The 27,691-nt window shown below is 41.2% G+C and overlaps 1 protein-coding gene and 1 long non-coding RNA gene across 19 annotated transcripts in view; both read right to left on the reverse strand.

Moving 5' to 3' along the window:
* DLG1 (discs large MAGUK scaffold protein 1) overlaps positions 1 to 9,966 on the reverse strand; it is a 271,038-nt gene extending 261,072 nt beyond the window's left edge. For 16 of the 18 annotated variants that reach the window (XM_063661354.1, XM_063661352.1, XM_063661349.1 and 13 more), the window contains exons 1-3: positions 9,012 to 9,142; positions 8,524 to 8,573; positions 7,689 to 7,820 (exon numbers count right to left, since the gene is read on the reverse strand). In XM_063661354.1, the coding sequence (XP_063517424.1) occupies positions 7,689 to 7,820; positions 8,524 to 8,542 (151 nt within the window). In that variant the 5' untranslated portion in view covers positions 8,543 to 8,573; positions 9,012 to 9,142. Of the gene's footprint in view, positions 1 to 7,688; positions 7,821 to 8,523; positions 8,574 to 8,882; positions 9,143 to 9,757 lie in introns of those variants that run through there. The other 2 variants (XM_063661351.1, XM_063661350.1) reach the window with 2 other exon arrangements.
* Positions 9,967 to 13,717: 3,751 nt separating this feature from the next.
* The window catches only part of LOC134739110 (uncharacterized), a 29,612-nt gene continuing 15,638 nt past the window's right edge, over positions 13,718 to 27,691 (reverse strand). Inside the window, exons 2-3 of the long non-coding RNA XR_010125620.1 lie at positions 19,902 to 20,083; positions 13,718 to 13,929 (exon numbers count right to left, since the gene is read on the reverse strand). This is a non-coding gene — a long non-coding RNA (uncharacterized LOC134739110). The remainder of the gene's footprint in view (positions 13,930 to 19,901; positions 20,084 to 27,691) is intronic.

Genomic DNA, 27,691 nt, shown 5'->3' on the forward strand with positions numbered 1-27,691 from the left:
GCTATTCAGGAGGCTGAGGCAGAAGAATCGCTTGAACCTAGGAGGCGGACGGAGGTTGTGGTGAGCTGAGATCAAGCCATCGCACTCCAACCTGGGCAAAAAGAGCAAAACTCCGTCTCAAAAAAAAAAAAAAAAAAACATACATACATACATACATAAAATGGTACAAATCTACTGACATGGAAAGACATTTGTTGATAAACTTTAGAAGATAAAAACAGTATGTATAGTACAGAGAAATCATACTATTCACACTTATACAAATACAACTGCAGTATATCTCCCCCACAAAAAAGGGCAACTCTGTCTACCCAATAAGTGACTGTCACAAATAAAAAAAGGAGAAGATTCTTCCTTTAGGTAGTCTGAGTTTTCATGTGCCTCTCAAAATGTGAGCATCTTGCTATATCTCACTGTGCTGAGTGTGATTCTATAATTACGTGTTTTTAGTACAAGAAGTCAAACAAGCCAGTTGCTTCATCTAGGGCTCAAGTGAAGAAATCATTCCTTTCCACTAGAGGAAAAAAAAAATTGTGCTGTAATTAACAAGAGCTAGTGTTAAATTTCTGAAGGCTTTTCAGGGATAATTTTAACTAGATGAGGTTTTTCACCTTACATGCTGATTTTAAGTATCAATTCTCACGTAGGAAATAACTGCTTTACTTAGAAGTTTGTTTTGCAAAATGAAGGTGGGGGTGGTGTGTATACATGTACATGTACGCGCGCACACACACACACACACACACACACACGCACACACACACACACCATTCCAGGATATTCATCCCATGGATGAAGTAGGAGGTAACCTCTGGTGTGAGGATTTTCTTATGGTATTTTACATATAATAATCTGATCTCAAATGTTTTATATAGAACATGCATCATTTTTATAATAAATTTATTTTGGAGGGTTACAGGAAAGGCAACTAGAAAGCTGAAGAACACTGAAATATAACTCTACCATTTCAGAGGAAAAAAATTCTATCAGTTCATTTACTAAAAGCAAGTATGATTATTCAGACAATACCCAACTGAGTAATCAAAATTAACATCATCAGTGAAGGGCAGATGACATACTAAGATATACTACAATAATCAAATCTTCTCAAGCACAAATACTCTCTCTTCTAAACCAATGTTCATTTAAAAAGTCATTTTTGATCCCTAGAAGAAAGAATATCCTATAAAATTTAAAAGTTTGTATTATTGTTTCACACACTAAACAAAGGAAAGATGTCAAGCTAGTAGGCAAAAATAAATTACTTCAACACTTTAGATACTAACAGACTAACAATCATACACGACTCAGAAGCATATTCTGTAAAACAAGGTGTGTACTAAAAGGAACCAGAGCTTCTCAGAGAAATGGCTGATTCCAGGGCTGGGGCAGGAAAGGTACAAGATAAACCTGGAACATCTTGTTATGCCAAAAATTAAGAAAGTGCTCCAAAAAATGATGAAGGCATGTCATAAGGACACAAGCTTGAAAGGGCCCCCACTGGATCACTCAGAGCACAAACATCATTAAGGATGGTAATAAATGATAAGTCATTGAAAAAAACCAGGTATCTGCAAGTTCATGAAAGACACGGGAAAAAAGAAGGAAGGCTCTTGATTAGAATAAAATGCAAAGTGTTAACTGGTAAACCTAGGAGTGCTACTGTTAGAAATCTTACTTTTCAACAACCATATTATAAACCGGTTCAAGAATCATCAATGGATGCTAAATATGGGTGGAAACTTTGCTAAGGAGTAGGATATATACATGGTGTTAAAGTGTCTCTCCCGCATATTGCCTATAAGCCACAAGGGGTAAAAAACAATGACTATAGGATACAGAATTCAGACAACACCCAACTAAGTAATCAAAATCAGTATCATCAATGAAGAGCAGATGACTCTGTGTACCTCTGGATGTGCAGAATCCTAAGCCAGGAATACATAACCTGAATCTAATCACAAGCAAACATCAGACAAACCCAAAATGAGAAAATTATATTAAAAAAAAGTAAGAGTGGAAGGAATTGCGTTTTTCAAAATCATCAATCTCAGCTGGGCGCAGGGGCTCATGCCTGTAATCCCAGAACTTTGGGAAGCTGAGGCAGGCCGATTGCTTTGAGCTCAGCTCAGGAGTTCCAGACCAGCCTGGGCAACACCTGTCTCTAGAAAAAATTAACCAGGCATGGGGGCTCATACCTGTAGTCCCAGCTACTCAGGAGGCTGAGGCAGCAGGACTGCTTGAGCTTGGGAAGCAGAGGTTGCAGTGAGACACCACTGCACTCCAGCCTGGGTGGCAGAGTGTGACCCTGTCTCCAAATAATAAAAAAAAAAGTCAATCTCACAAAAGACAAGGAAAGGCTGTGGAAATGTGCCCTAAGTAAAGAGACGTGACAACTAACGGTAATATCTGGTCCAAGTCTGGATTCTGCACTGAGAAAAACTATGACCCTGCAGAAAGGAAATGGCTTAGAAGAAATATTTAGATGCTTTTACAACTCTGATTCCAAGGTTCTAAAGAGAATTCAACCAGATTCGACATAATCAAAACACTGCTTCAGAGCAGTAGTAAGCAAACTATTAGCAAATAACTCAATCTAATTAAATCAAAACCATCAAGTGAAAACTTACTAAAATTCTCCTTCAATTTCATAAAGTTTTAGCCAACGATGTGATCCATATCCTGTTTTCCTTACTCAAATCTAGCCTGCAAAGTTACACACACACACAGTTAGCAAGAGACTAAAACGTAACATCAGTGGGACCAAAATAATGCAAAAGAAATTTAAGAAATTTTGACATTTTACCACTATAGCTGGAAGATCTCAAACCCTGATTACTAAACACACTGTTTTCAAAATGTGAATTCCATCATCTTAAACTTAATTCACCATTATAAATATTTTCCTTCAAAGTGACAATCATTTAAAGACTACTAACCCTAAAGATCGCTATCTGTCTTAAGCATGCTTGTCATTTAGTATTCTTTATCAGATTAAAACACTCAGTTCTGAAAAACAGTGATAAAGAATATCCCAATGGTTGATGGTGAGAAGTATCTATGGATTCAGATTAGTTGAGTTCAATTTCTGGCTCCACAATTTAGCATCTGAGGGTCCAAGGGCAAGATTGCTCATTTCTCAGTGCTTCAGTTTTCCAGTCTATAAAACAGTACAAACACCTCATACAGGTCAATGTACACCTCACAGGATTACAATGACTAAATGATATATTTGTATTAGCACATAGAAAGTGCTCAATAAATGTTGGTTATTATGTTTTACATACACTTGAAGAGGAGTCATATACTCACAATTAGGATGGCTATTATCAAAAAAAGAAAGGAAAAAAAATTCACTATCGGCAAGGATGTGGAGAAACTGGAAATCCTGTGTGCTGCTGGTGAGACTGTAAAATGCTGCAATCACTATGGAAAACATAATGGTGGGCCCTCAAAAAATTAAAAATGTAACTGCCGTATGATCCCACAATCCTATTTCTGGGTAAATATCCAAAAGAACTGAAAGCAGGGTCTTGAAGAAATATTTGCACACTCATGTTCCTAACAGCATTATTCACAACAGCCAGGAGAAGGAAGCAACCCAACTGTCTATCAATGGATGGCTAGATAAAATGCGGTATATACATATAACGGAATATTATTCAGCCTCAAAAAGGAAGAAAATCCTGTCAACAGCTACAACATGAATGAACCTTGTGGACTCTACACTAAGTGAAATAAGCCAGTCGCAAAAAGACAAATACTTCTGTGAGGTTTCTAACATGATCAAATTCACTGAAACAGAAAGCAGCACGGTGGTCACAAGGGGCTGGGAAGTGAGAGGAAAGGGGAGCAGTTGTTTATTCAGTATAGGATTTCAGTTTTGCAAGACGTAAGTGTTCTGAAGATTTGTTTCACAACAATATGAATACATTTCACACTCCTGAACTATACATTTAAAGATGGTGAAGATGGTAAAGGGGTCATACTTTTGAAACTAGTATCTACAAATAAAGATAGGGTAATGTCCTTTTATAAGGGCTAGTGAAACTATTAGAGTTTAACAGAGTGGCAACAAATGAACTGGTAACTAAACTCATAAAATGGACAGTATTATTACATAATCCACTTTCATTTTGAAATATCTGCAGAAATAAAACACTGCATTAAAATAAGCTTATTTATTGCAGACAAAATATACAAATCACATGACTCAACTTACTCAAGTCTCTAAAGCCAGCCTAATCTTGGGGCCCAATTTTTCTCATGCACAAGGAAAGCAGATGAGTTCTCTGACCCCGTAAGATATAACTGCAGGGGTTTAGACTGGTATGAAGTCTCTATGGACTACCAGTGTCACCTCAGATCCCACACCTTAGAATCATGAATGAACTGAAACCACTATGGACCTGAACACCTGGGCTCTGATTATAATCAAACCATATCCCGTCTACTCACAAAATTTTCAAACTTAAGCACAAAAAATTAGAATACAAAAGCAAGTTTTGAAATTGCTCTCACCTAAATCACAGAGTGAAATTAAGCAGACTTTATCTTCCTTTATACAAAAATAATCACCAGATATGTTTTGGGAGTAAATTTTAAACAAATGTGCAGTTCATGGACTTTTGTTAAGATACAACTTTAAATATTCAGCTCTAAAGAAACAATATTATCAGCTGAAACTCAAAAGTTAGTAAAAAAACTTTTCTGCTTTCAATAATTTTTAAATCTTTAAGCCATCCTTCACAGATACTACCAAATATCAGCACTAGACCCATGATTTCTATATTTAATTAAATTGCGAGTATCAATTATAAAATGCACTATTTCATGTGTCAGAACACAGAAACACTGTCAATTAAAAATGACATATACCAGATATTGAAATACTTAAAAATTGGTATTTTAGAACAAATATAATACAGTATGTACATGTTGTCCCTCTGAATAATCCAAAAGTACAGGAACCTAATCTATATATCAACTACAGGGGGGACACCAAACCCCTAGAGACTCACTCAAACTTCTTTAAATGCATGAAAAGTCAATATAAACTAGCAGTTCAAAGAATCAATCAATAAATGATCAATGTAGACTGAAAATCCAAAGACACTCGGCACCCCAAACAGATAACTAGATAACTCACTACGGCCTAAACAAGTGATTTCCAAATTAAGGAAGTCAAAAATCTAAGCACTAAATGACTTTCAAACAGCTCAGGTGGTCAAGACCCCTGTTCTCCTTTAATCCAATGGTCCACAGGTACCAACTCAGAAGACAGAGTGCCACTTACTGAGAGGAAAAAACCTTTCAGTAAGTGGCACTCTGACTTCTGAGTCGGATTTTTCTGCAAACACTATGGACACAATGAACTGGTTTAGCTTAGGGCAATTTATAAGCTTAAAGTACATTTATGACACTGTTTCAAAACAATGGTAGAGTTGCAAAATACAAAGAAAATCGTATCAGACTAAACATCTTCAGACTATTAAAAGTTATTCAGGAAACACAAGAGAATGCATTTATTCCGTACTATCAACAATTATAGACTGGAAACACACAGAACCTCTATTAAACGTATCTATCTCAAAACTCCTAAAATCTACTACTTGTCTTACACCAAAATCTGATATAGTACCACATCCTATAAAACATTAAATATAAGTAAATCTAAATGTCAAAGTAAATTCACAACCAATGAAATTAGAAGATTCACAAATATAAACTTAGTAATTAGGAAGCTAACTCTAGGCCAGACACGGTGGCTCACACCTGTAATTCCAACATTTTGGGAGGCCAAGGTGGGTGGATCACGAGGTCAGGAGATCGAGACCATCCTGGCTAACACAGTGAAACCCCGTCTTTACTAAAAACACAATACAAAAAAAAAAAAAAAATTAGCCGGACGTGGTGGCGGGCTCCTTTGGTCCCAGCTACTCAGGAGGCTGAGGCAGGAGGATGGTGTGAATCTGGGAGGCGGAGCTTGCAGCGAGCGGACATCCCGCCACTGCACTCCCGCCTGGGCGACAGAGTGAGACTGTGCCTCAAAAAAAAAAAAAAAAAAGGAAGAAAAGAAAGCTAACTCTATCGAAGTTCGATTGTACATAAAAATAGACACATTCAAAACAGGCAAGGCAGAATAGGTCAAAAATGTCTCTGAACATAGCAAACCCATCCCCAATCTAGACAGAAACATAAATGTAGATTCTGTTATTTCACTAACGATTTAATTTTCTTAAGTTACAGCCTTCACACAAAGAAAAGTCTGCAGTCTATCTATCTGCCTATCTATACATATATGTACGTATGTTTTTTCGCAACAGTAACCGCACCAAATTACTAGGCTCAATGTTGATTTAGAAAACAAAAAACTAAAAAATGCTTTTTGCTGTTTTTCCAGAGGAATCCAGTTTGATCATCCATTTGGACCTTAAACCTCAGAAATTCAAATGTGTAAAAAATGTCCATCAATGTAAACAAAAATGGCAAAATGTTAATTTCTGGAGCTAGGTAACAGTTAAAAGGCAGTTCATTACACTGTGCTCTGTATTCTTATGTTTTTAAGTCTATTAAAATGTTAAAATTTTCAAAATTGTTCAGGTGCATCAAGTGGTCTTTACAAAAATCTTTCATTCTAAAACAGTAGACAGCATCCATTTATCAATAATATACTTGACAGGACACACTGACTTGAAGGTAGTCTTCAAATCACACCAACAATTACTCTATCAACAGATAGATATAAGGCCGTATCTGACTGGAAGTTACAAAGAAATAAATGTAATACAATTAAATATATGGCTTCTTATGTTAAAATGTTATATAGCTGATAACTAAAAAAAAAAAACTTCATTCTTAGAATTGGAAGAGACAAACTTTCTAGTTCGGTGGTTTGCAAACTTTCTGAGGTACCTGGACAAAAGAGCCAGACAAGTCACCTTATTTTATACATGGGAGATTATACACAAAATATTGGATGATGCTTTTAAAAATGATTTATCTACTTAAAAAAGGCTTTAAACCCATTCTGCCCTTTCACCAGCTCCATTCTACAGCTAATATGGTGGCACAGAAAAGATTAAATGACTTGGGATATATCATTCAATTCGTGGCAAAAGAACTCAGGACTCTTATTTGTCCAGTTCTTTCAAACAATGCACCACTTCAAATTAAGTTACAATGAAGAATAAAACTTTCCATTTTCTTGCCTGTAAAATACGGTTATTAGACAAGATCATCTCTAAGATCATTTTCCAGGTCCATGAATGCCAAGTTCAAACAGAAGTCTATATTAAGGGACTGAATGTTCTTCAACACAGCAGAACCCTTCACACACTTTCAACGACTTCAGAGACATACAAGTCAAATACAGAAACAAGCTCACAGTAACTCAGTCATACCTTTTAGGTCCTTAAACATTCGTGCAATATCTTTTAATAGTTAATGCTATTAAGATGTGAAACAACTGTTCTCAAAAGCCACTGAAATAATACTAAAAGTTTTTTGGTTACTAGTTATTTTAAGAAAGGATACCGGCCTATGAAAAACACACAACTCACTGAAGATGTTCAAGCTACTGAATGCCTCAGAGAATTAAGTACATCATTTTCTTAAGTTTAAAATAAATGAATTGAGAGGAGCATAAAGCCTAGCTGGCATAATAGTTACAAAGTTTTAATTCCCACCTATTAAAGCCTGAAAGAGGTTGCTCTGAAATATGTTAATAACCCGTTCTATGGAACTTCTGAGCTGTCTGTCTTCAGTTTGGCTTAGTTTTGAACGATATTCTTCCAAAAGGTGCAATGCTCTCTGGGTATCTGAGAAGAAAAAGCAGAGCCTGATTAAAACTCTCTATTTACAAAAAAAGTATCACATACTAGTGCAAATAATTCTGCATGACATCTAAATAGTTTCGCAAATCCTTCAGGTCAATTGATGTCACTATGTTCATGTACACATATTCCTTAGAATGACCAAAAAATAAAAAAAATTAAAGAAAGACAAGAAAAATTTAAACATATATCACATTAGAAAACGGAGGAGAGTGAGCAGTTTGGAATAAATGTGTACTGGTAGTTTGCCAAAGTAAAAGATCAAAGTATTAGCAATAGTTTCAGATTACCTGATATGCAAAAGCAGATTATCTACAATTTGTCATTATAATCCAAATTTTTAACATTTCAAAATACAAATTCTTAGCATCCCACAGTTGCTCACAGAATAGTGCTTAGTAAGAATGATAAAGTGAAATACTAAAACACCAATTCAGGGTTATTTAGGACATCTGTTGGGGGGGGCTAACTGCCTCCCTTAATCACTAGAGAAATGTTAAGAAAGTTTAACAAACATTTTCGTGTTTCCATCTTCTGAAATGATACGAGGCTTAGATTCCCTAAGCAATAAAGCTAGGACCGTGCTGTCTCATCACAGTTACACAAACGATTCTAAAACGGCAATCAAAAAACTGACATACGGAAAAGCAAGTGACATCGACAACAGAGTTACGGAATAAACTCTCACCTTGCTTCCGGACCGGCATTTTTCTCCAGAATCAGGAAGAGGGCACACACCTTTAAAAACACACAACAGAAAGGAAAACGGATAGAATCATGTTAAACTAGCATTTCCCCCTATCGAAATAGAAAACCCTCGCAGCCTATTTGAAAACCCCACGTTCCAAAGTTTTACCAAGTCAAAGAAAGAGTCTCAAAACGCAGCAGTTGTCTGTCAATGTGGAAAGCTTTTCCTTGGAGTGGGTACCCCTCCAAATTAAGAACAGACAGAAGTCGGCTTCCAAACTCTCCTCGAAAGCGTCCCCTCCCCAAAGAGCCTAGACCTGAGGCCGCCTCTTGCCCCGCACAAGTATCCACACTCCCCACCTGCTACTGGGTACGGGCGGGTGAAGCGCTCCGACCCTTGGCCCCTGAGCCAGCAGCGGCCGCAGAGCGCTGAGAGGGGACCGGCGGGACTGGCCGCCCGCCCTGCTCGGGCCCCCTCCTCTCGCTTGCCTTTCTCCTTGCTCGCTGCCTCCGGGCTGCTCCAGCGGGGGCCGGACAGGGCAGCGGCCGCTCTCCGCGACGCCCTCGCGCTCCGCATGCACACCTCCGCGGGCCCCCACACCTGCGGCGCCGCCACAAAGTTCCCGCGAGCGGCGTGCGCTCGGAACTGGGGTGCGCCCCGGGCAGACTCGGAGCAGCTCCCCAGCCCGGCTCCGCTCCACGTACCCCCGCCCCGCCCGGGGCCCGCGGAGCCGAGCGGAGGGGGTGAAGGGACGGGGGAGGAGCTCCCCTGGGCCGCCGCACCCCCGCGGCCTCGTCCTCCTTCTCGGCCGCGCCGCCTCCTCGCTCGCCGCGGCTCCCCGGCCCGCTCGCCCAGTTGCAGCCTGGCCGCCCCACCCCCGGAACCTCGCCTCCTTCCGCGCCCCCAACCGCTCTCCCCCCAAACTTTCCGCCAAGATGGCGGCCTCCGAGCTGGCCTGCCGCGCTCCCACGTGACCGCTTTCCCAGTGCTCTCAGCCAATGGGAAGTGAGGAGGCGGCTCGCGCCGAGCCCCGGGCTCCCCGCGCTGCTACCTTCGGGTTGGAAGGGGGAGGCGGGTCGGGAGAGGGCTGGGGAACGGAAGGGGTACCCGGGGAGCATCCTAAGGGAACCTCTTCGCTTAAAAGGGCGGCCGCTGAAGTGGCTCTGAGAACAAAGGAGTTAACATTCGGACTCCACAGGTGGCCCGGGGTGGCCCTGGAGGAGCCCGCCTTTACCTTGCCCTAGCCCACCGGCGTGTCCCGCAGTTCCGAGCTAAACGCGGCAGGCCGGGAAGGCTCGGGCTGTCTGAAGAGAGGCGTGACCTCGCCTACACCAGATCCAAGGCGCACATTCCGAGACACCCCTCAACCTCACTCAACACGTGCCGTTTCCAACTCCGAGGCAGAGGCAGCGCCTGGCGACCCCGGGGGTAGATCCCCACCGGGGAAAAGCCGCCTTAAGGAGGAGCCAACTGCGCCTCCCAGGGGGCGGGGAGGGCGGGGCCTGGGAGAGGGAGAGGGAGGAGTTCGGGGAGGGGTGCCAACTCTGCATTGCCTTCCACTCCAGGCTGATTGTTGAGTTACTATTGGTCCCTTAGTAATGGGCTTGGGGGGAGGGGGGTTCATTAAAGAAGGACATATGAAATAGAGACACTGGTTAATTTGGCAGGAGTTTGAGGGTTATAGTACAAGATTTTTAAGCCTAAGTGATTAATTCCAAGTATGGTATACTTAAGGGTGGGGAGAGAAGGTTTGTTAATTCATTCGCTCATTCATTCATTCATTCATTTCCTCCAAGCCTGCGTCCCAGCCCGGTCAGCATCGCAGATGTTACCCAAACTCTGACGGTCCCTTTAAGAACTCACCTGGAGTCGCGCCCTCCGAAGCTGAGCCGCCGTCGGCCAGCGCTGCAGGTTTGTTTCGTGCGCACCTCCAGGCGGAACTACGGGCCGGCTGGGACCCCGCTCCCGGCCTGAGCCACCCAGGTTATAGAAGGGGAATCTCGGGAAGCTCTCCGAGTCACTGCCCAGGTCTCCGAACCTCCTCTGGGTGACAAGGACCTCCCTATTCGGAGGTCCAGAGAGAATTTGCCCAAAGTTACCCCGAGTGAGTGACAGAACTGGAAACCCGGAGATCCTGTCTTTCAAAACCGGAAGGCTCTTCCCAGTAAACCTGACGGCCTCTGACTGAGGCCGTATCCATTGGCTACTAAAGGGAAGGCCAAGGAACCTCGTATTGGAACCTTAACAGCTACTCAGAGGTATACTGACCACTGGTTTTACTTTTGGATTGCACCTTGGAATCCTAACTTACTGTAAGGACCCACCGACTTTAGAACCTATCTAGGACAAGGAACCGAGGTCCAGAAAAGGGAAGCAACTTGTCCAAGGACATAGACGCTAATCAGTAACAGAGCAGCCGAGAACTCAGGTTTCCTAGCTCTAGTCCAGGGCTCTTTCTATTGTGATTTTGGACAACTTGACAGAGAGGTATGTTGGTATGTTGGCAGCAGACCTCTGTGCTTTCCCGGATCAAGCATCCTGGGATCTTGAACAACAGTTAAAACAACATTGCATAGAGAAAATGGGATAGAAGGGTCAAACGGTCCTGAAGGCAGGGGTGTCCTAAAAGCCAGGAACTTAACAGAGGGACGGAATTTATTTAGTAGTGAAAGTGGCTCATGACATGCATGATACTCTCAAGACTTCGTTGATGGACTGTGAATGGGATGGTTGCAGTAAGAAACCATTCTAAGAATGGAATCTCTTCAGAATTCAGGAGAAAGAGGGAGGGAAATTTGCCCTCTCCCTTGATAACATTTATTGTTCATCTATGTTCACTTGCTAGGAAACGGGGATAGAAATAAATAAGATCCAAGTCCTGCTCTCAAGGATACACAGCCTCGTAGCAAGTACACAAAGGCCAATGCACCTTTTCCCAGGGGACACTGAGGAGTCAAAAACAAAATTTGTGTGAGTTCTCAATGTCATCCTAGCCTTCCCCTAAAAGCAAAAAGGAGGAAGAGGAGGAAAGAGGACATGTCCTTTTTTCTTGTCATTCTGTGTGACAGCCCTATTTGGTTGTCAGCAGTGTACAAAAGCAGCAGTGAACCTAGCACTTGTTCTACCCCTTAGCCTAAAGTGCCGGTAGCAAGTGCCTAGCAAATGAACATATATGAACAATGAATGAAGGCTCTTTACTCTTCATTCTTTCTTTCTACCCATCTTTATTTGTTACTTATTGCTGGATTAAAAAAAAAGTTCCTCAAAGCTTAAGAGTTTAAAACTTATTAGCTTAGTAAGTTAAACAGCGATAAACATTATCTCAGTTTCTGTGTGTCAGGAATTCAGGAGCGGCATAGTTGGGTGGTTTTGGCTCAGGGCATTATGATGTTGCACTCAAGAAGCCTACCAGGGCTGCAGTCATCTGAAGGCTTCAGGGGGACTAAGGGAGGCTCTTTCAGCATGGATCATTCACATAGCTAGTAAGCTGATGCTGGCTATTGGGCAGAGGCTTCAGTTTCTCACCATGGAGACCTTTCTATAGGGCTGCTTGAGTGTCTTCATGATGTAGCGGCTGACGGCCAACAGAGCAAGTGATTCAAGACGGCGAGACAGAAGAAGCCACAATGCTTTTCATCACTTAGTCTCAAAAGTGACACTCTGTCATAGTCTGTTTGGGCTGCTATAACAAAATACCTTAGACTGGGTGATTTATAAACAACAGGAATGAATTACTCACAGCTCTAGCGGCTAAGTAGTCCAAGATCAAAACACCATCAGATGAGATCTAACAGTCATGAGAATACAAAATTAAAAAAAAAAATGGCCAGACATGGTGGCTCATGCCTGTAATATCCAGCACTTTGGGAGGCCGAGGCAGGTGGATCACGAGGTCAGGAGTTCAAGACCAGCCTGGCCAAGATTGTGAAACCCCGTCTCTACTAAAAATATAAAAATTAGCCAGGCATGGTGACAGGCACCTGTAATCAGCTATTCAGGAGGCTGAGACAGAGAATTGCTTGAACTCGGGAGGCGGAGGTTGCAGTGAGCCAAGATCGCGCCACTGCACTCTAGCCTGGGCGACAGAGCAAGACTCTGTCTTAAAAAAAAAAAAAAAAACAAAACACCAAGAGATTCAGTGTCTGGTAAGAGCCCCATTCCTCATGAATGGAGCCTTCTTGCTGCATCTTCCCATGGTGCAAGGGACTAACAAGCTGTATCTGGCATCTTTTATAAAGGCTCTAATCCCATTTAGAAGAGCTCCACTTTCAAGACCTAATCACCTCCCAAAAGCCTCATCTCTTAATATGATCACTTTGAAGGTGAAGATTTCAACATATTAATTTAAGAAGGACACAAACATTCAGACCATTGCATACTCCATCATTTCCATAATATCCAATCAGTTACTTAGATCAGCCTCAAGGACATGAATACCAGAAAGTAAGACTCACTGGAGGCCATCTTCTTGGAGCTGGCTACCACATCATCACAACATACAAATCAATGACATCTGGATTTTTCTTTTTTTTTTTTAGACAGAGTCTTGCTCTGTTGCCAGGCTGGAGTACAGTGGTACGATCTCGGCTCACTGCAACCTCTGCCTCCCGGGTTCAAGCTATTATCCTGCCTCAGCCTCCCGGGTAGCTGGGACCATAGGCATGTGCCACCATGCCCAGCTAATTTTTTGTATTTTAGTAGAAGCGGGGTTTCACCGTGTTGGCCAGGATGGTCTCGATCTCCTGAGCTCGTGATCCACCTGCCTCAGCCTCCCGAAGTGCTGGGATTACAGGTGTGAGCCACTGCACCCAGCCCTGACATCTAGATTTGTCTAAGCAACTTTTATTCCCTCAAAGTGTTCCTTACTTTGTGCAGTGAGCAGCTGCCATTGAATAGGACACAATATTGGATCTAACTTTCCAATTTCCTCATTAAATATATATATATACACACACAGTATATCTATCGATCGATCGATCGATCTATCTATCTATCCTATCTGTCTGTCTGTCTATCGATAGTTAGATAGATGAATAGAAGAAGTGACTTCAACAAAATACTAGTAGGTAAAGCTGTTCACTTTCCAGCTCCAAGTTAACTTGCCTTTTGAAGAGCTTAGAAGGCTTCGGAGTCAAAAGACCACGGGGAAAGGCTCAGATTTTCCATTCTTTTATTGAAATGTCAGAGAGTCAATGTCAAAGATACTGTCTCTAAGTTCCAACCCTTCCCTTCCCAACCATCCTGCCCAAGCCACCTTTGCAGCTTCACATCTCTGTCTTTGTCTTCTCCTCCATCCAGGCCCCAGCTTATAAATCTATGAAGGTGTCCAGGTCCTGCCAGACTCCACTGCATCTTTTGCTTTCACTCCAGCAGAGTAGCAGCATGCTGCCTGTGCCAAGGCAATCACTAAAAGGAAAGGATTTAATGCTGTCAAAAAAGCTTATGCCAGCTTAGGCTGCAAGAAGAGGAACAGTGTCAAGTATGTTGAAAGTGGCCATATTGGTCAGACCTCCATGAGAGCCTAGGGGGCATTGCTTAGCAGCACACTTTTAAAGGAATCTAAACAAACCAGCATCTGGAAAGAAGAGAGTAACCACAGCAATCAGGAAACAACGGTAGAATCTAGGGCCTTCATTGGAAAAACAGAAGTCTCCAGGGGGCTGCAGTCGTCAAACAGGCTTATTCTGTGTGCCCAGTGGGCAAGTACAGTCAATGGATGAAAATTCAACCAATGGACAAACACAGGAAGTTCTTCCTTAACATGAGTTGTCAGAAACTGTCCAAAATTCCGAAGAGCTGCCTCAAGGTAGTGGAAATTTTTTTTTTTTTTTTTTTAATCGGGAAGGTGCTGAATGAAGCCAGCAAGGATTCTGTGTCAGAGGGTGGTAGATACCCAGGACGTAAGGTTGAACTAGGTGACCTCTGAGACCACAGTTCTAAGCTGTTGAAACCTGAGTCCCTGCTGAATACTGAAATGGTATTAGCACCCTTTAGTCTACATCAAGAATTCATGCTACCCAGTTTTAGTGGTACCGAGACTGATCTCTTTCTCATAGATCATTCTTAACAGAATAAAAGCTACAGGTTGAAACCAATTCCCTTTAAAATGTGGACAGTTTGCCATCTCCATGATGGGCAGTTAGGCACTGAGCTAATGCTTTTTAATGGAAGAGCCACCCTAAGTTTCCTGGATTACGGTATAATGGAGTACTAAATCAGTATAGGACTAATAACTGCCTCCCATGTAAACTGGTCTATGCGGAGAGTGGTATAGCCCCTCATACAGTGTTCAAAGACAGATTTAACTCACTGCAGGTCCACAGCAACCTATAAGATAAACTCATTAGTTATGATCTCCCACTTTGCAAAGGAGGGCACAGAAGAAGAAGAACTGAGATAACTTGGTTTAGGACACCACAGCTGGCTGGAGCTAGGCTGAACATTAGTTCATTGTTTCTTCAACTAATCTATGCTGCTTTTTCTCTACTTGGCTCCTTTTCTAAATTACACAAAACAAAACACTGGGCACAGAGTGGTGTATACGTGTGTGTGAGAGAGACAGAGAGAGATAGAAAGAGAAAGACTAAGTGAAAGAGAAAAGAGAGAGGCTGAGCGAGACTCAGATAAAATAAGGCACAAGTATTGGGCTAGTCTGTTATACAGTATACTTGTCATATATTTGAATGCCTTTAACAGTGGAGATAGTTTTGATGGAAATAGGACCTTGAAGAAATATATATCCGCACCCTGGTGGTATGTTATAACTAAACGAGTTGGTTTTTTGTTTCGGAGTTTTTTGGGTTTCTTTTTAATGCAAAGGTATATATTTAAAATACTCTATAGCTTCCTTCTCTCCTTCATTTCATTTCCTTGAGTATGAGAGAGGTTTTCTAGATGACAGGACATCCAAACTGGAAGTGCCCTTAGATCCCATCAACTCCCATCCCCATGTTTGAGAAGCATGTGAAATAAACTCCAGAAGAGCTCCCAGACAACGTCAGCACACAATTATCAGAGGACTTTTCCCTGATGGCAGAAAGCTACTGACATTTCCAAAACAATCCATCTTTCTTTTAGAGAGAAGGGGCTGGGGGTAAGGAGAAATTTGTAATCTTTTCTAGAGATACGTTTCTGAGTTTAACCAAATTTGCTTTTCTGCTTTTGAAGAACTTGTGGTATTGACAGAACCATAGGATCCCATATGGAAATCCTCAGGATTATTCTAAAATCTCCTTACATGAAACAACCTCTTCACCCCACCCCCTGCCAAGAGAATGACCATTGTCTGTTCACAGAAGGCTTTGGCCAGGGCCCTTCAGTCAGATTATCCTTATGTAGGTAAGAGAACATAAACTTGGAAACTTAATTGGAATTTGAAGAAATGCTATTAGAATTTTAGGAAGTCATTTGTATTCCATTTCTGAGATGTGACCTGAATAGAATTCTGGTAAGTGGAGAAGCCACAAGATTCTTCATAATTATATGTGGACTGTGTCCAGTGACCAATCTCATTTAGGATGGAAAACTGTCACAACCTTCCAAAACAAAGACCTGTGTGCCAGTCTTTCATTTTTGGGAAGTGACACTCACTAGGGCTGTCATTTTCCTATTCCTCATGTTGTATAACCCTAAATTCCTTTATTATTTTCTTCTGTTTTACACTCACAAGAACGGTAACGATAATGAATCATTTAAATCTTGCTATTTAAATTTTCTTTAGATTAAATTAATTTCTTCCCACGACAATTTTATCAACTGAGATTAAATATTTATGATTAAAGCATCTTCTGCCTTTTATAAATAAATTGGGCAGCAGTTGAAGAAACTTTTCCAAATATGCTTTTTAAAAATCCTGCAAAATTTTCCCAAGTTGGATATCATTTCCACATGAATAAACAAAGCCAAGCTCAAAGGGAGTAGGAGACAATAAGTCAAAAATTTAAAAGGGATGGGCCATTACCAATTACTAATGAAGATGAACAAAGCAATTTAAGAATAAGAGAGAAGCAAATATTTAATAAGAAATGGTACCATAATAATTTGGAGAAGCTTGGGTTCAAAAGAGCAGAATAAAGCTGTATCTCTATTCTTTTTTTCTCTTGGAAAAACACTCCAAAAATATTAGAACAAAGAGAAACTTGTTCCTCCATCCTTAATAAAAAGGAGTGGCTAGGAGCGGTGGCTCACAACTGTAATCCCAGCACTTTGGGAGCCCAAGGCAGGTGGATTGCTTGAGGTCAGGAGTTTGAGACCAGCCTTACCAACATGGTGAAACTCATCTCTATTAAAACTACAAAAATTAGCCAGGCATGGTGGTGCCCATCTGTAATCCCAGCTACTCAGGAGGCTGAGGCAGGAGAATTGCATGAACCCGGGAGGCAGAGGTTGCAGTGAGCTGAGATCGTGCCACTGCACTCCAGCCTGGGTGACAGAGCAAGACTCCATCTCAAAAAAAAAAAAAAAAAAAAAAAAGAATTTAGATGCTCAGGCTCCCACATATTCGGACCGGTGACCATCTTCCCTCACTCCTCCAAAAGGCAAGAATTTGATTTACTGGAGAATAAGAGAAGTTTTAGATTTGGAACTACTAGACTCAGAGGAAGATGGTGGTGCGTTATAGTACAGGAAACTAAGGGAAAATCTGCGTATTAAACAGAGATAACTCCCTCACACCCACCTCCTTCTTCCTGCTAGCCATAGCTGGGAGTACGCTTCAGAGAGAAAAATGGAATTGCCTCAGAAAGATCAGTAGATACTCATAGTTGGAAGGCTTACAACGAAAGGCTAAGCCATCAGAAAAATGCAAATCAAAACCACAGTGAGATAGACTTCACACCCACAAAGATGGCTCTGATCAAAAAGACATAGCTGTTACCATCATAACAAGCACTGCAAAGGATGTGGAGAAATCAGAACCCCCATACACTGCTGCTGGGACAGTAAAATGGTGCATCCACTTTGGAAAACAGTCTGGGAGTTTTTTGAACACTTGAACATATAGTTTCTATAGGATGTGACAATTCCACTCCTAGGTATACACCAAAGACAACTGAAAACACGTGTCTATACACAAATGTTCATAACAACATTGTTTGTAATAGCTAGAAAGTGGAAACAACACAAACACCCATGAATTGGTAAATGGAAAAATAAAATTGGTATGCCCATGTAACATAATATTATTCAGCAAAATAAAGAAATGAAGTACTGATACATGCTATGACATGAGTGAACCTTGAAAACATTATGCTGAGTAAAAGAAGCAAGTTACAAAAGACCACATACTGCAAATTCCATTTAGATGACATATCCAGAAAAGGCAAATCTGTAGAGAGAAAAAGTAGATTAGTTGTTGCCTAGGGTTGAGGAGCATGGGATGGAAGGGGTTGGAAGGTGAGGGCTAAGGAATGAGGTTTTTTTATTTTAATAAAAATGTTCTAAAATTAACAGTGGTTTTGGATGCACAATTCTGTGAATATACTAAAAGCCATTGAACTGTACAGTTTAAATGGGTGTATTGTATGGTATGTGAGTTGTATATCTCAATAAAGCTGCTTAAAAAAAAAATGTCAAGCTGGTCATTTTATTGCCCTTCAAGAATGCAGACCAGGCCAGGCACGGCCTGTAATGCCAGCACTTTTGGGAGGCTGAGGTGGGCGGATCACCTGAGGTCAGGAGTTCGAGACCAGTCTGGCCCATATGGTGCAACCCCATCTCTACTAAAAGTACAAAAATGAGCCGGGCGTGGTGGTGGGCACCTGTAGTCCCAGCTACTCAGGAGGCTGAGGCAGGAGAATCACTTAAACCCAGGAGGCGGAGGTTGCAGTGAGCTGAGATCGAGCCACTCCACTCCAGCCTGGGCGACAGAGTGAGAATCTGTCAAAAAAAAAAAAAAAAAGAATGCAGACCAATCAATGAGCCTCTCAAATATCTCAAATATACACAGAGCCTCCAATCAGCTCAGCTTTCAACAGGAGGAGCCAACGGAGGGTCACCAGACATTTTGAGAAGTCTTTCATCATGAGGCTGGACATGGTGGCTCATGACTGTAATCCCAGCACTTTGGGAGGCCAAAGTGGGTGGATCACTTGAGGTTAGGAGTTCAAGACCAGCCTGGTCAACATGATAAAACCCCATCTCTACTAAAAATACAAAAATTAGCCAGGTCTAGAGGCATGAGCCACTGCACCCAGCCTCACTGGGAAGATTTAAATGTGGTTCTGCCTATAGACAATTTTAAAATTACTTCTCAGAACCTTTCCAAATTTAGTATGTATGTGAGTCCCTAAAATTCCCAGAAACAAATAGAAGATCCTCTTACAGTGAAAAAGTCAAGTTTCTTCCTTCTCCTAATGACAAAACTCCATGTAAAATCACTATTTAGGCTGGGCACAGTGGCTCACGCATGTAATCCCAGCACTTTGAGGGGCTGAGGCAGGTGGATCACCTGAGGTCAAGAGTTCAAGACCAGCCTGGTCAACATCGTGAAACCCTGTCTCTACTAAAAATACAAAAATGAACTGGGCATGGTGGCAGCTACCTGTAATCCCAGCTACTCTGGAGGCTGAGGCATGAGAATTGCTTGAACCCGGCAGGCAGAGGTTGCAGTGAGCTGAGATGGCGCTACTGCACTCCAGGCTGGGTGACATAGCAAGACTCCTTCTCAAAACAGACAAACAAAAACGAATGGATTTAAACAAGTTGGTAAGTCCCTTTGCGTGCCACTACATTTTGAAATGTCAAGGGGGATTGGGATGAGAAAGTAATTCAAGAAATTGCTATATATGATGAAAGACTGAATACACACCAGACCATATATGACAACAGAACTCTGTGATCCACAACCTCTGCAGCAAGCAACCCAGGAAATCAGACAACAACCACTGCAGTAATTGGCCTAAAATAATCAGAACTTGGTCAATGACTGCCAGCTTCCCTAATTTTTTTTTTTTTTTTTTTTTTTTTTTTTTTTTTGAGACGGAGTCTTGCTCTGTCGCCCAGGCTGGAGTGCAGTGGCGTGATCTCGGCTCACTGCAAGCTCCGCCCCCTGGGTTCACGCCATTCTCCTGCCTCAGCCTCCTGAGTAGCTGGGACTACAGGCGCCCGCCACCACGCCCGGCTAATTTTTTTGTATTTTTAGTAGAGACGGGGTTTCACCATGTTAGCCAGGATGGTTTCGATCTCCTGACCTCGTGATCCGCCCGCCTCGGCCTCCCAAAGTGCTGGGATTACAGGTGTGAGCCACCGCGCCTGGCCCAGCTTCCCTAATTTTTGCCGTCTTTCAACTCAAGGCCAATTAGAGAAAGCCAAATATTCTCCCCAAATCAATCATACAAAATGCCTTGCTTCTAGTTATCTTGCCTCCAGCTTTTCCATACCTGAGGATCTCCTTTTCTCTTCTCCTTCTAATTATAAAGCTTTCCTACTCCTCTGCCAGCCTTTGAGCCTCTGCCAAATGCAAGTGATGGTGGCTCAGTCCCTCGCTGTAGCAAGCTCTGTATAAATAGCCTCTGTTCTCATTCAGGTGGTCATCACTTACTTCCACAGACAGGGAAAGTTCCTAAAAACGGACAGAAAAATTGTTTAGTCTGCTACTTTAATAAAAGCCTTATTCATCAGGTCATTCACTCAACTAATATGTATGATGCAACTACTATGAGCCAGGAACTAAAACAAATTCTATTTCTCTAGGAAAGTTTGTCTGAGAAGGAAATCGCAAAGCTGAAGCCTTGGGACTTGAAAATTCAAATCTTCAGTCTTTGTTTATGGTCTGTAGCAGGCAAACAACTTCAAACTTCTCAAGGTTCCTTGGTTAAACATGAACGAGTGGATGAAGAGAACACCTCAGCAATAAATATAATGCCTGGAAAAGAATTTTACTAAGAATAATGTTTTTTATGCCACTTTTTAATTTTTTTAAAAATTTCTCAGTACGTCTGAAGATTTGTGACACTATTGTTAGAGCCATTATTTTTTAAATGATACATATAACTACTTGCCTAGTATGGTTTCTCTTTCTTTCTCTTTCAATTATCTTCAGTTTTCTAATCTAGACCACAAAGTTCTCCATTAATAAAGTTGGCAAACAAAGTGTCTGAAAACATTTTGTTACAGGGAATGATATTCTGCTCAGTTTTACTGAAGATGGAATTTTCATTAGTACTGCTAATGAACCATTCTTATTCCTTTTGGGAACTATGATTTATTAAAAGAATTGTACGTTTTTTAAAAACACCAAAAGAATTATACTCATTCATTTTCAATGTGACTAGGGTATTTGCAATAGAAAACTTAGTGAGTATTCCCTAAAGTCATGGTGGCTTTTAAACACTGCATAATTCTGGGTATTAACATCAGGAAAGCATTGCACTCTTCCTCATTAGAAGGATAATGCCATTATAATAGCTTTACTCTGAGGCATAAAGCAGTTAAATGAAGCACCAGAAAAGGAAAAGCAAAAGTTTATTTGGTGAATCATTCTTGTTCTATGGTTTGGTGACCCTAAATTGAGCCAGAAAAGAATGCAGCTAGTGGCTTAATTTGAAGAATTTCCCAAGGAAATGATGCAATACTGTACAATTCTTATTGGTCTCTAACCTCTGGGATCTCTGTTCATGAAGCTGTCTATTAACACAGCTTTGCAAGTTAATTGCGAACAAATCAGGAGAGAATAAAAACTCAAACATAAATCTCTGATCTAACCACTTCATTTAGGAAGGGATTTGGAAGATCTTCTTGGACCAGTGTTTTTGATTCTCTTCTTTGCATTGTGACCTTATACTGGAAACTCAGGTGTGACTGCTATTGTTCTGGTCCCAAGTGCCAGGAAGTTCAGATCAGGTTGAGGGCAAGCTCAGGCCAGGGTGACTCTGAGGTCAGGCTATTCACATGTCTTTTTTTAGGCTAGGATCGCTTGAGGAACACAACCACGTTGCTGGGGTTAATAGATCTATTCTGCAAAGCCAAAGTATTTGGCATGGTCAGCATAATTGTACTGTGTGTTGCAATTGGGCTCTGAGCACAGAGTCTCGCTGAGTGCCTTATGAATTTGGTCATGGAGAGAAGCCTGGTGCAGGAGTGATCAACGGAAACTCCTATTCAGAGAAAGTTTTTACTCCAGAAATCACCATTCCTTAGGAGGAGAGTGCTTTAAAATTCTTTTTTTTTTAAATTTTTTATTTTTTGAGATGGAGTCTGACTCTTTCGCCCAGGCTGGAGTGCAGTGGAGCGATCTTGCCTCACTGCAACCTGCGCCTCCTGGGTTCAAGCGATTCTCCTGCCTCAGCCTCTCCAGTAGCTGGGATTGCAGGCACCCATCACCACACCCGGCTAATTTTTCGCCATGTTGGCCAGGCTGGTCTCGGACTCCTGACCTCAGGAGATCCACCCGCCTCGGCCCCCCAAAGTGCTGGGATTACAGGTGTGAGCCATTGTGCCCTGCACTTTAAAATCCTTGACTCCAGTCTTCTTTAATGTAAAAGATAGCTTTCCAGGGACATGATTAGATCAGAGATTTATTGCAGGAATAACAAACTCTTTTAGCCAGTCCAGAGTGAGCATTAGCAGCAGCATTACTGCATCAGTCCCTCTGCCCCAAAGAAATCCCTCCTGTCCAATGGGTCCGTATAGGATGCTATTGAGGATAACGCTGATGGATAATGCCCTTGGTGGCTGTAGAGGGAGCCTGGGTCTCCAGAGGCCCTGGAGATTGGTCAATGCACCAAGCTCAGTTATCAATGAAAAGATTGCTTATCGCGCCATTGCACTCTAGCCTGGGCAACAAGAGCGAAACTCTTAAAAAAAAAAAAAAATTGCTTGCTTTGAAGTAGGAAATGTGAAAGCCTTAAGGACAAGAAAGGCTCAATTCTTCTATCAGTTCAGTTCAGTTCAGTTCAAGCAATATTTAATACCATCTATTCACAGATGAATACAAAGATGAATATGGCACAGCTCTTGCCTTCAAGAAACTTAGAGTTAAGTGAAGAAGGTCAATAGAAACAGATAATTTAAGTCTAACTTGATAGGCCATAAGAGAGTAAACCCTGGGCTGAGCCCTGAAGGTCTGATAAAGCAGTCAAACGAAGAAGGGTGGAAATATGTTTCCAGACTGGGAAGAGGAGAATGAAAGGCAGCAATGAGGCCTGGGAAATTCAGAGGCAAGCCTGTTACAGTGAGGGTTCTTCCTGCTATTACAGATTTAGGAGTCTAGATTTCTTTGGTTTCTGAGACGAGGAGTCTGTCTCTCCATTTACATGTGATAGCATCATGACATCAGAAGCTGTATTCAGCATCTCCACTGAAGTCCCTGCTGAAGCATTGACTATGTCTTCCTACACAAGGGTTTAGCCTTCATCTTTCTCTTCCTTCCCTTTTCCCCCTTAAGTTCTCATATCATTTGACATTTCTCCCTCCCTTTTTGTTGCTTCCTCCTGAGCTTCTCCAAAATGACCTCATTTAAAAAATATTTTATAAATTATATATATTTGCACAATGGAATGTCACATTACTGACAAAGGATGACAGAGAGCTACATGAAACAATGTGGATAAGCTTTCGAAACATAATGCAACTTTTTTCTCCTTTATTTTATTTTCTAGGATTATTGAGATATAATTGGCAAATAGAAGGTATGTCTATTTATAGTTCACAATGTAATGTCCTGGTAGATCTAAAAGTTGTGAAGTAATTACTTTCAGCTAATTAAAGTATCCATAACCTCACGTATTTATAATTTTTTGATGGCAAGAACATTTAAAATCTGCTCTTTAGCAATTTCAAGTCTACACAATGTTACTATTTATTTATTTATTTTTGAGATGGAGTCTCGCTGTGTCACCTAGGTTGGAGTGCAGTGGCACAATCTTGGCTCACTGCAACCTCCACCTCCTGGGTTCAAGCAATTCTCCTGCCTCAGCCTCCCAAGTGGCTGGGATTACAGGCTTGCGCCACCACTCCTGGCTAATTTTTGTATTTTTAGTAGAAATGGGGTTTCACCATGTTGGTCAGGCTGGTCTTGAACTCCTGACCTTGTGATGCACCCACCTCAGCCTCCTAAAGTGCTGGGATTACAGATGTGAGCCACGACACCCGGCCCACAATATTATTATTAACTATAGTCACTGTGCTGTAAAATACTTGTTCATCCTGTCTAACTCTGACTTGTAACCTTTGGCCAGTGTTATCCCATTTTCCCTACACACACCATGTCCCCTGGCAACCACCATTCTACTCTGCCTATGGTTTAGGGGTCACATCCAAAAAAGTCATTGCTTAGATCAATAGAATAGAGCTTTTCCCCATGTTTTCTTCTAGTAGTTTTACCAGTTTCAGCTCTTCAGTCTAATACATTCTGATTTGGTTTTTATATATTGTTTGAGATAAGGGTGCAATTTCTTTCTTCTGTATGTCAATATCCACTTTTCCCAACACCATTTATTGAAGAGACTGTGCTTTCCACATTGTGTCTTCTTGGCAACTTTGTCAAAGATCAATTGACTGTAAATACATGAAGTTATTTCCAGGCTCTCTATTCTGTTCCATTGGTCAATATGTCTGTTTTTATGCCAGTACCATGCTGTTTAAATTACTAAAGCTTTACAGTATATTTTGAGATGAGGTAGTGTGATGCCTCTAGCTTTATTCTTTTTGCTCAAAATTATTTCTGTAAAAATATTACTGGACTTTTGATAAGGATCACATTAATTCTACAGATCTCTTTGGGCATTTAACAATGATCAAAGTATGGACATTTTAACAATATTAATTTTTCTAATTCATTAATTTTTCATTGATCTTTTATTTATTTGTGTCTTCTTCCATTTCTTTCATCAATGTTTTATAGTTTTCAGGTCATTCATCTCACTCTCTCCTGGCCTGCAGTTTCTGCTGAGAAACCCACTGATAGCCTTATGAGGGGTGATCTTTTTTCTCTTGCTGCTTTCAGGATTCTCTCTTTATCTTTGATTTTTTTTTTTTTTTTACAGTTTGATTACTATATATCTTGGTATAATCTTCCTTTAGTTGAATCAGATTAGAGACTTTTGATCTTCCTGTACTTGGATGTTTATATCTTTTCCCAGATTTGGGAAGTATTCAGGAATTGTTTCTTTAAATAAGCCCTCTGTCTCTTTCTCTCTCTCTCTTCATCTTCTTTTCCTGCCCCCCCACTTTATTTTAGCTTCAGGGGTACATGTGCAGGTTTGTTACAGGGGTAAATTGCCTGTCCTGGGGGTTTGGTGTACAGATTATTTCATCACCCGGGTGATAGGCATAGTACCCAATAGATAACTTTCTGATCCTCACCCTCCTCCCACCCTCCACTCTCAAGTAGGCCCCCTGTGTCTATTGTTTCCTTCTGGAAGAACAGACTCTGGATATTAGACCTTTGTTGGATGAGTAGTTTGCAAATATTTTCTCCCATTCTGGAGGTTTGTCTGTTTACTCTGTTGGTAGTTTCTTTTGCTGTGCAGAAGCTTTGTTTAATTAGGTCCCATTTGTCAATTTTTGTTCTTGTTGCAATTGCTTTTGGCATCTTCATCATGAAATCTTGTCAGTGCCTATGTCCAGAGTGCTATTTCCTAGGTTTTCTTCTAGGGTTTTGTAGTTGTAGGTTTAACACTTAAGTCTTTAATCCATCTTGAGTTGATTTTTGTATATGGTGAAAGGAAAGAGTCCAGTTTCAATCTTCTGCATATGGCTAGCCAGTTACCCTAGCACCATTTATTGAATAGAGAATCCTTTTCCCATTGCTTGTTTTTGTTGACTTTGTCAAAGATCAGATGGTTGTAGGTGTGCAGCTTTATTTCTGGTTCTAATCACATTTATTGATTTGCATGTGTTGAATGAACCTTGCATCCCAGGAATAAAGCCTACTTGATTGTGGTAGATTAGCTTTTTGATGTGTTGCTGGATTCAGTTTGCTAATATTTTGTTGATGATTTTTGCATCTCTGTTCATCAGGGATATTGACTTGATGCTTTCTTTCTTTGTTGTGTCCCTGCCAGGTTTTGGTATCAGAATAACATTGGCCTCATAGAATGAATTAGGGAGGAGTTCCTCCTCCTAAACATTTTGGAATAGTTTCAGTAGGATTGGTAGCAGCTCTTCTTTATATGTCTGGTAGAATTCGGCTGTGAATCCATCTGGTCCAGAGCTTTTTATGGTTGGTAGGCTTTTTATTACTGATTCAGTTTCAGAACTTATTATGTTCAGGGTTTCAATGTCTTCCTAGCTCAATCTTGGGAGGTTGTATGTTTCCAGGAATTTATCCGTTTCTTCTAGGCTTTCTGGTTTGTGTGCCTAGAAGTATTGGTAATAGTCTCTGAGGGTTTTTTTTTTTTGTATTTCTGTGAGGCAAAATGACCCCATTTTGTAAAACGGTGAATTCTAAGCTGAATTTAGTTCTCTAAGATGGCCCCATTCATGAGAAACCTTCCAGTTCCCAGCATACTGCTCCTAGGGTACTTAAACACCTTGGCATAAGGCTATCTGGGGAGTGATCCCACCAAACAAGTGTTGGGTTACTAGAAAGACACCCTAGTTGAGAAGGAGACCAAAAGGGATGGATGGCACAGTGAGGAAGAGAAAAAGAGAGGGAAGAAGGTGGTAGTAAGGACTGGGGCTCTCCTGGTTAACAGCCACTCTCTGACATTTCCAGCTCCTTCTGCAGATACAAGCTCACCTATATGAGGATTATTACTTCTTGGAATCAAAAGAAATGATTGACACCATTACCAAAGCATTCTTTAAAGATCTGCCATTTTATGGGGTGCACCTAAGAATCCCTTTTTCTTTAATAACATTTTCTTCTAGTTTATGTGCTCAGTGAAGAAACATTAGAAAACAGAAAAACACTAAGAAAAAAAAAAAACCAAACTCACACAACCCAAAGATAACAGCCAACTAACATTTGTTGTAGATATGTCTAGTATTTTCCATGCATATATATATATATATGTTTCTTACAAAAATAGTATCATACATGTTATTTTGTAGTCTCCTTTTTTTAAGGAATTTACATTTATTTTATAGCTTCAAAAAGGCTTGCTGCATGATAATGACAGAAAATTAAGGATCTATACGAGGGATATTTACCCCTGGGAAGATGTATGTTACAACTCAGTTAATGCATCAAATGTTAAATATTGTGATACCGGTGTTTTATTTAGATGTTTCCCATTTATGATGATTGTTAAACATACATCACATGTCTACACAAACATACACCTTCCAAGCTGGGAATCAGGTCTGAGTGATCCTGTCAGTGTTCTGCCCACAATTTGATGAGTGACCTTAAGCAAATCAACTCAATACTGCTTCTCTAGATAAAGTCCCAATCTTGTCTGGCACATCCAGCCATAAAAACTCATATCCAGTTCCCAGAATGTACCATGCTCTTCTGTGCTGCCATATTTTTTAACATCATTTTTAGGGGGGCCTAAAACACTCCTTCCTATCTGCTTCATTAATTCTTCATTATCTTTGTAAATTAAAAAAAGTTAAATTGTAGTAAAATAGATATAAAATATACCATCTTACCCCTTTTTTTTTTTTCTGAGACAGAATCTCACTGTCACCCTGACTGGAGTGCTGCACTGGTGCGATCTCAGCTCACTGCAACCTCCACACCCCACCCCCCCGACTTCAAGAGATTCTACTGCCTCAGCCTCCTGATTAGTTGGGATTACAGGTGCCTGCCACCGTGCCTGGCTAATTTTTGTACTTTTAGTAGAGATGGGGTTTCACCATCTTGGCCAGGCTGGTCTTGAACTCCTGACCTCGTGATCCACCTGCCTCGGCCTCCCAAAGTGCTGGGATTAAAGGCGTGAGCCACCGCGCCCGGCCTTACCCATCTTTAAGTGTACAGTTCAGTGGTGTTATGTACATTCACATTGTGTGCAACCAATCCCCAGAGCTGTTTCATCTTGCAAAACTGGACCTGTACACACATTAAACAACGGCTCTGCGTTCTTCCCTCTCCCTGCCGCGAGCGATCACTGTTCTACCTTCCGCCTCTAGGAATTCCACTGCTCTAGATGCCTCATGTGCGTGGACTAATACGGTATTTGTCTTTTTTGTAGCTGGCTTATTTCACTTAGCATAATGTTCTCAAGGTCCAACCACGTGGTAGCATGTATCAGAATTTCCTTCCTTTATAAGGCTGAATTAA

Source organism: Pongo pygmaeus, chromosome 2, assembly GCF_028885625.2.
Source record: "Pongo pygmaeus isolate AG05252 chromosome 2, NHGRI_mPonPyg2-v2.0_pri, whole genome shotgun sequence".
Taxonomy (NCBI): Eukaryota; Metazoa; Chordata; class Mammalia; order Primates; family Hominidae; genus Pongo; species Pongo pygmaeus.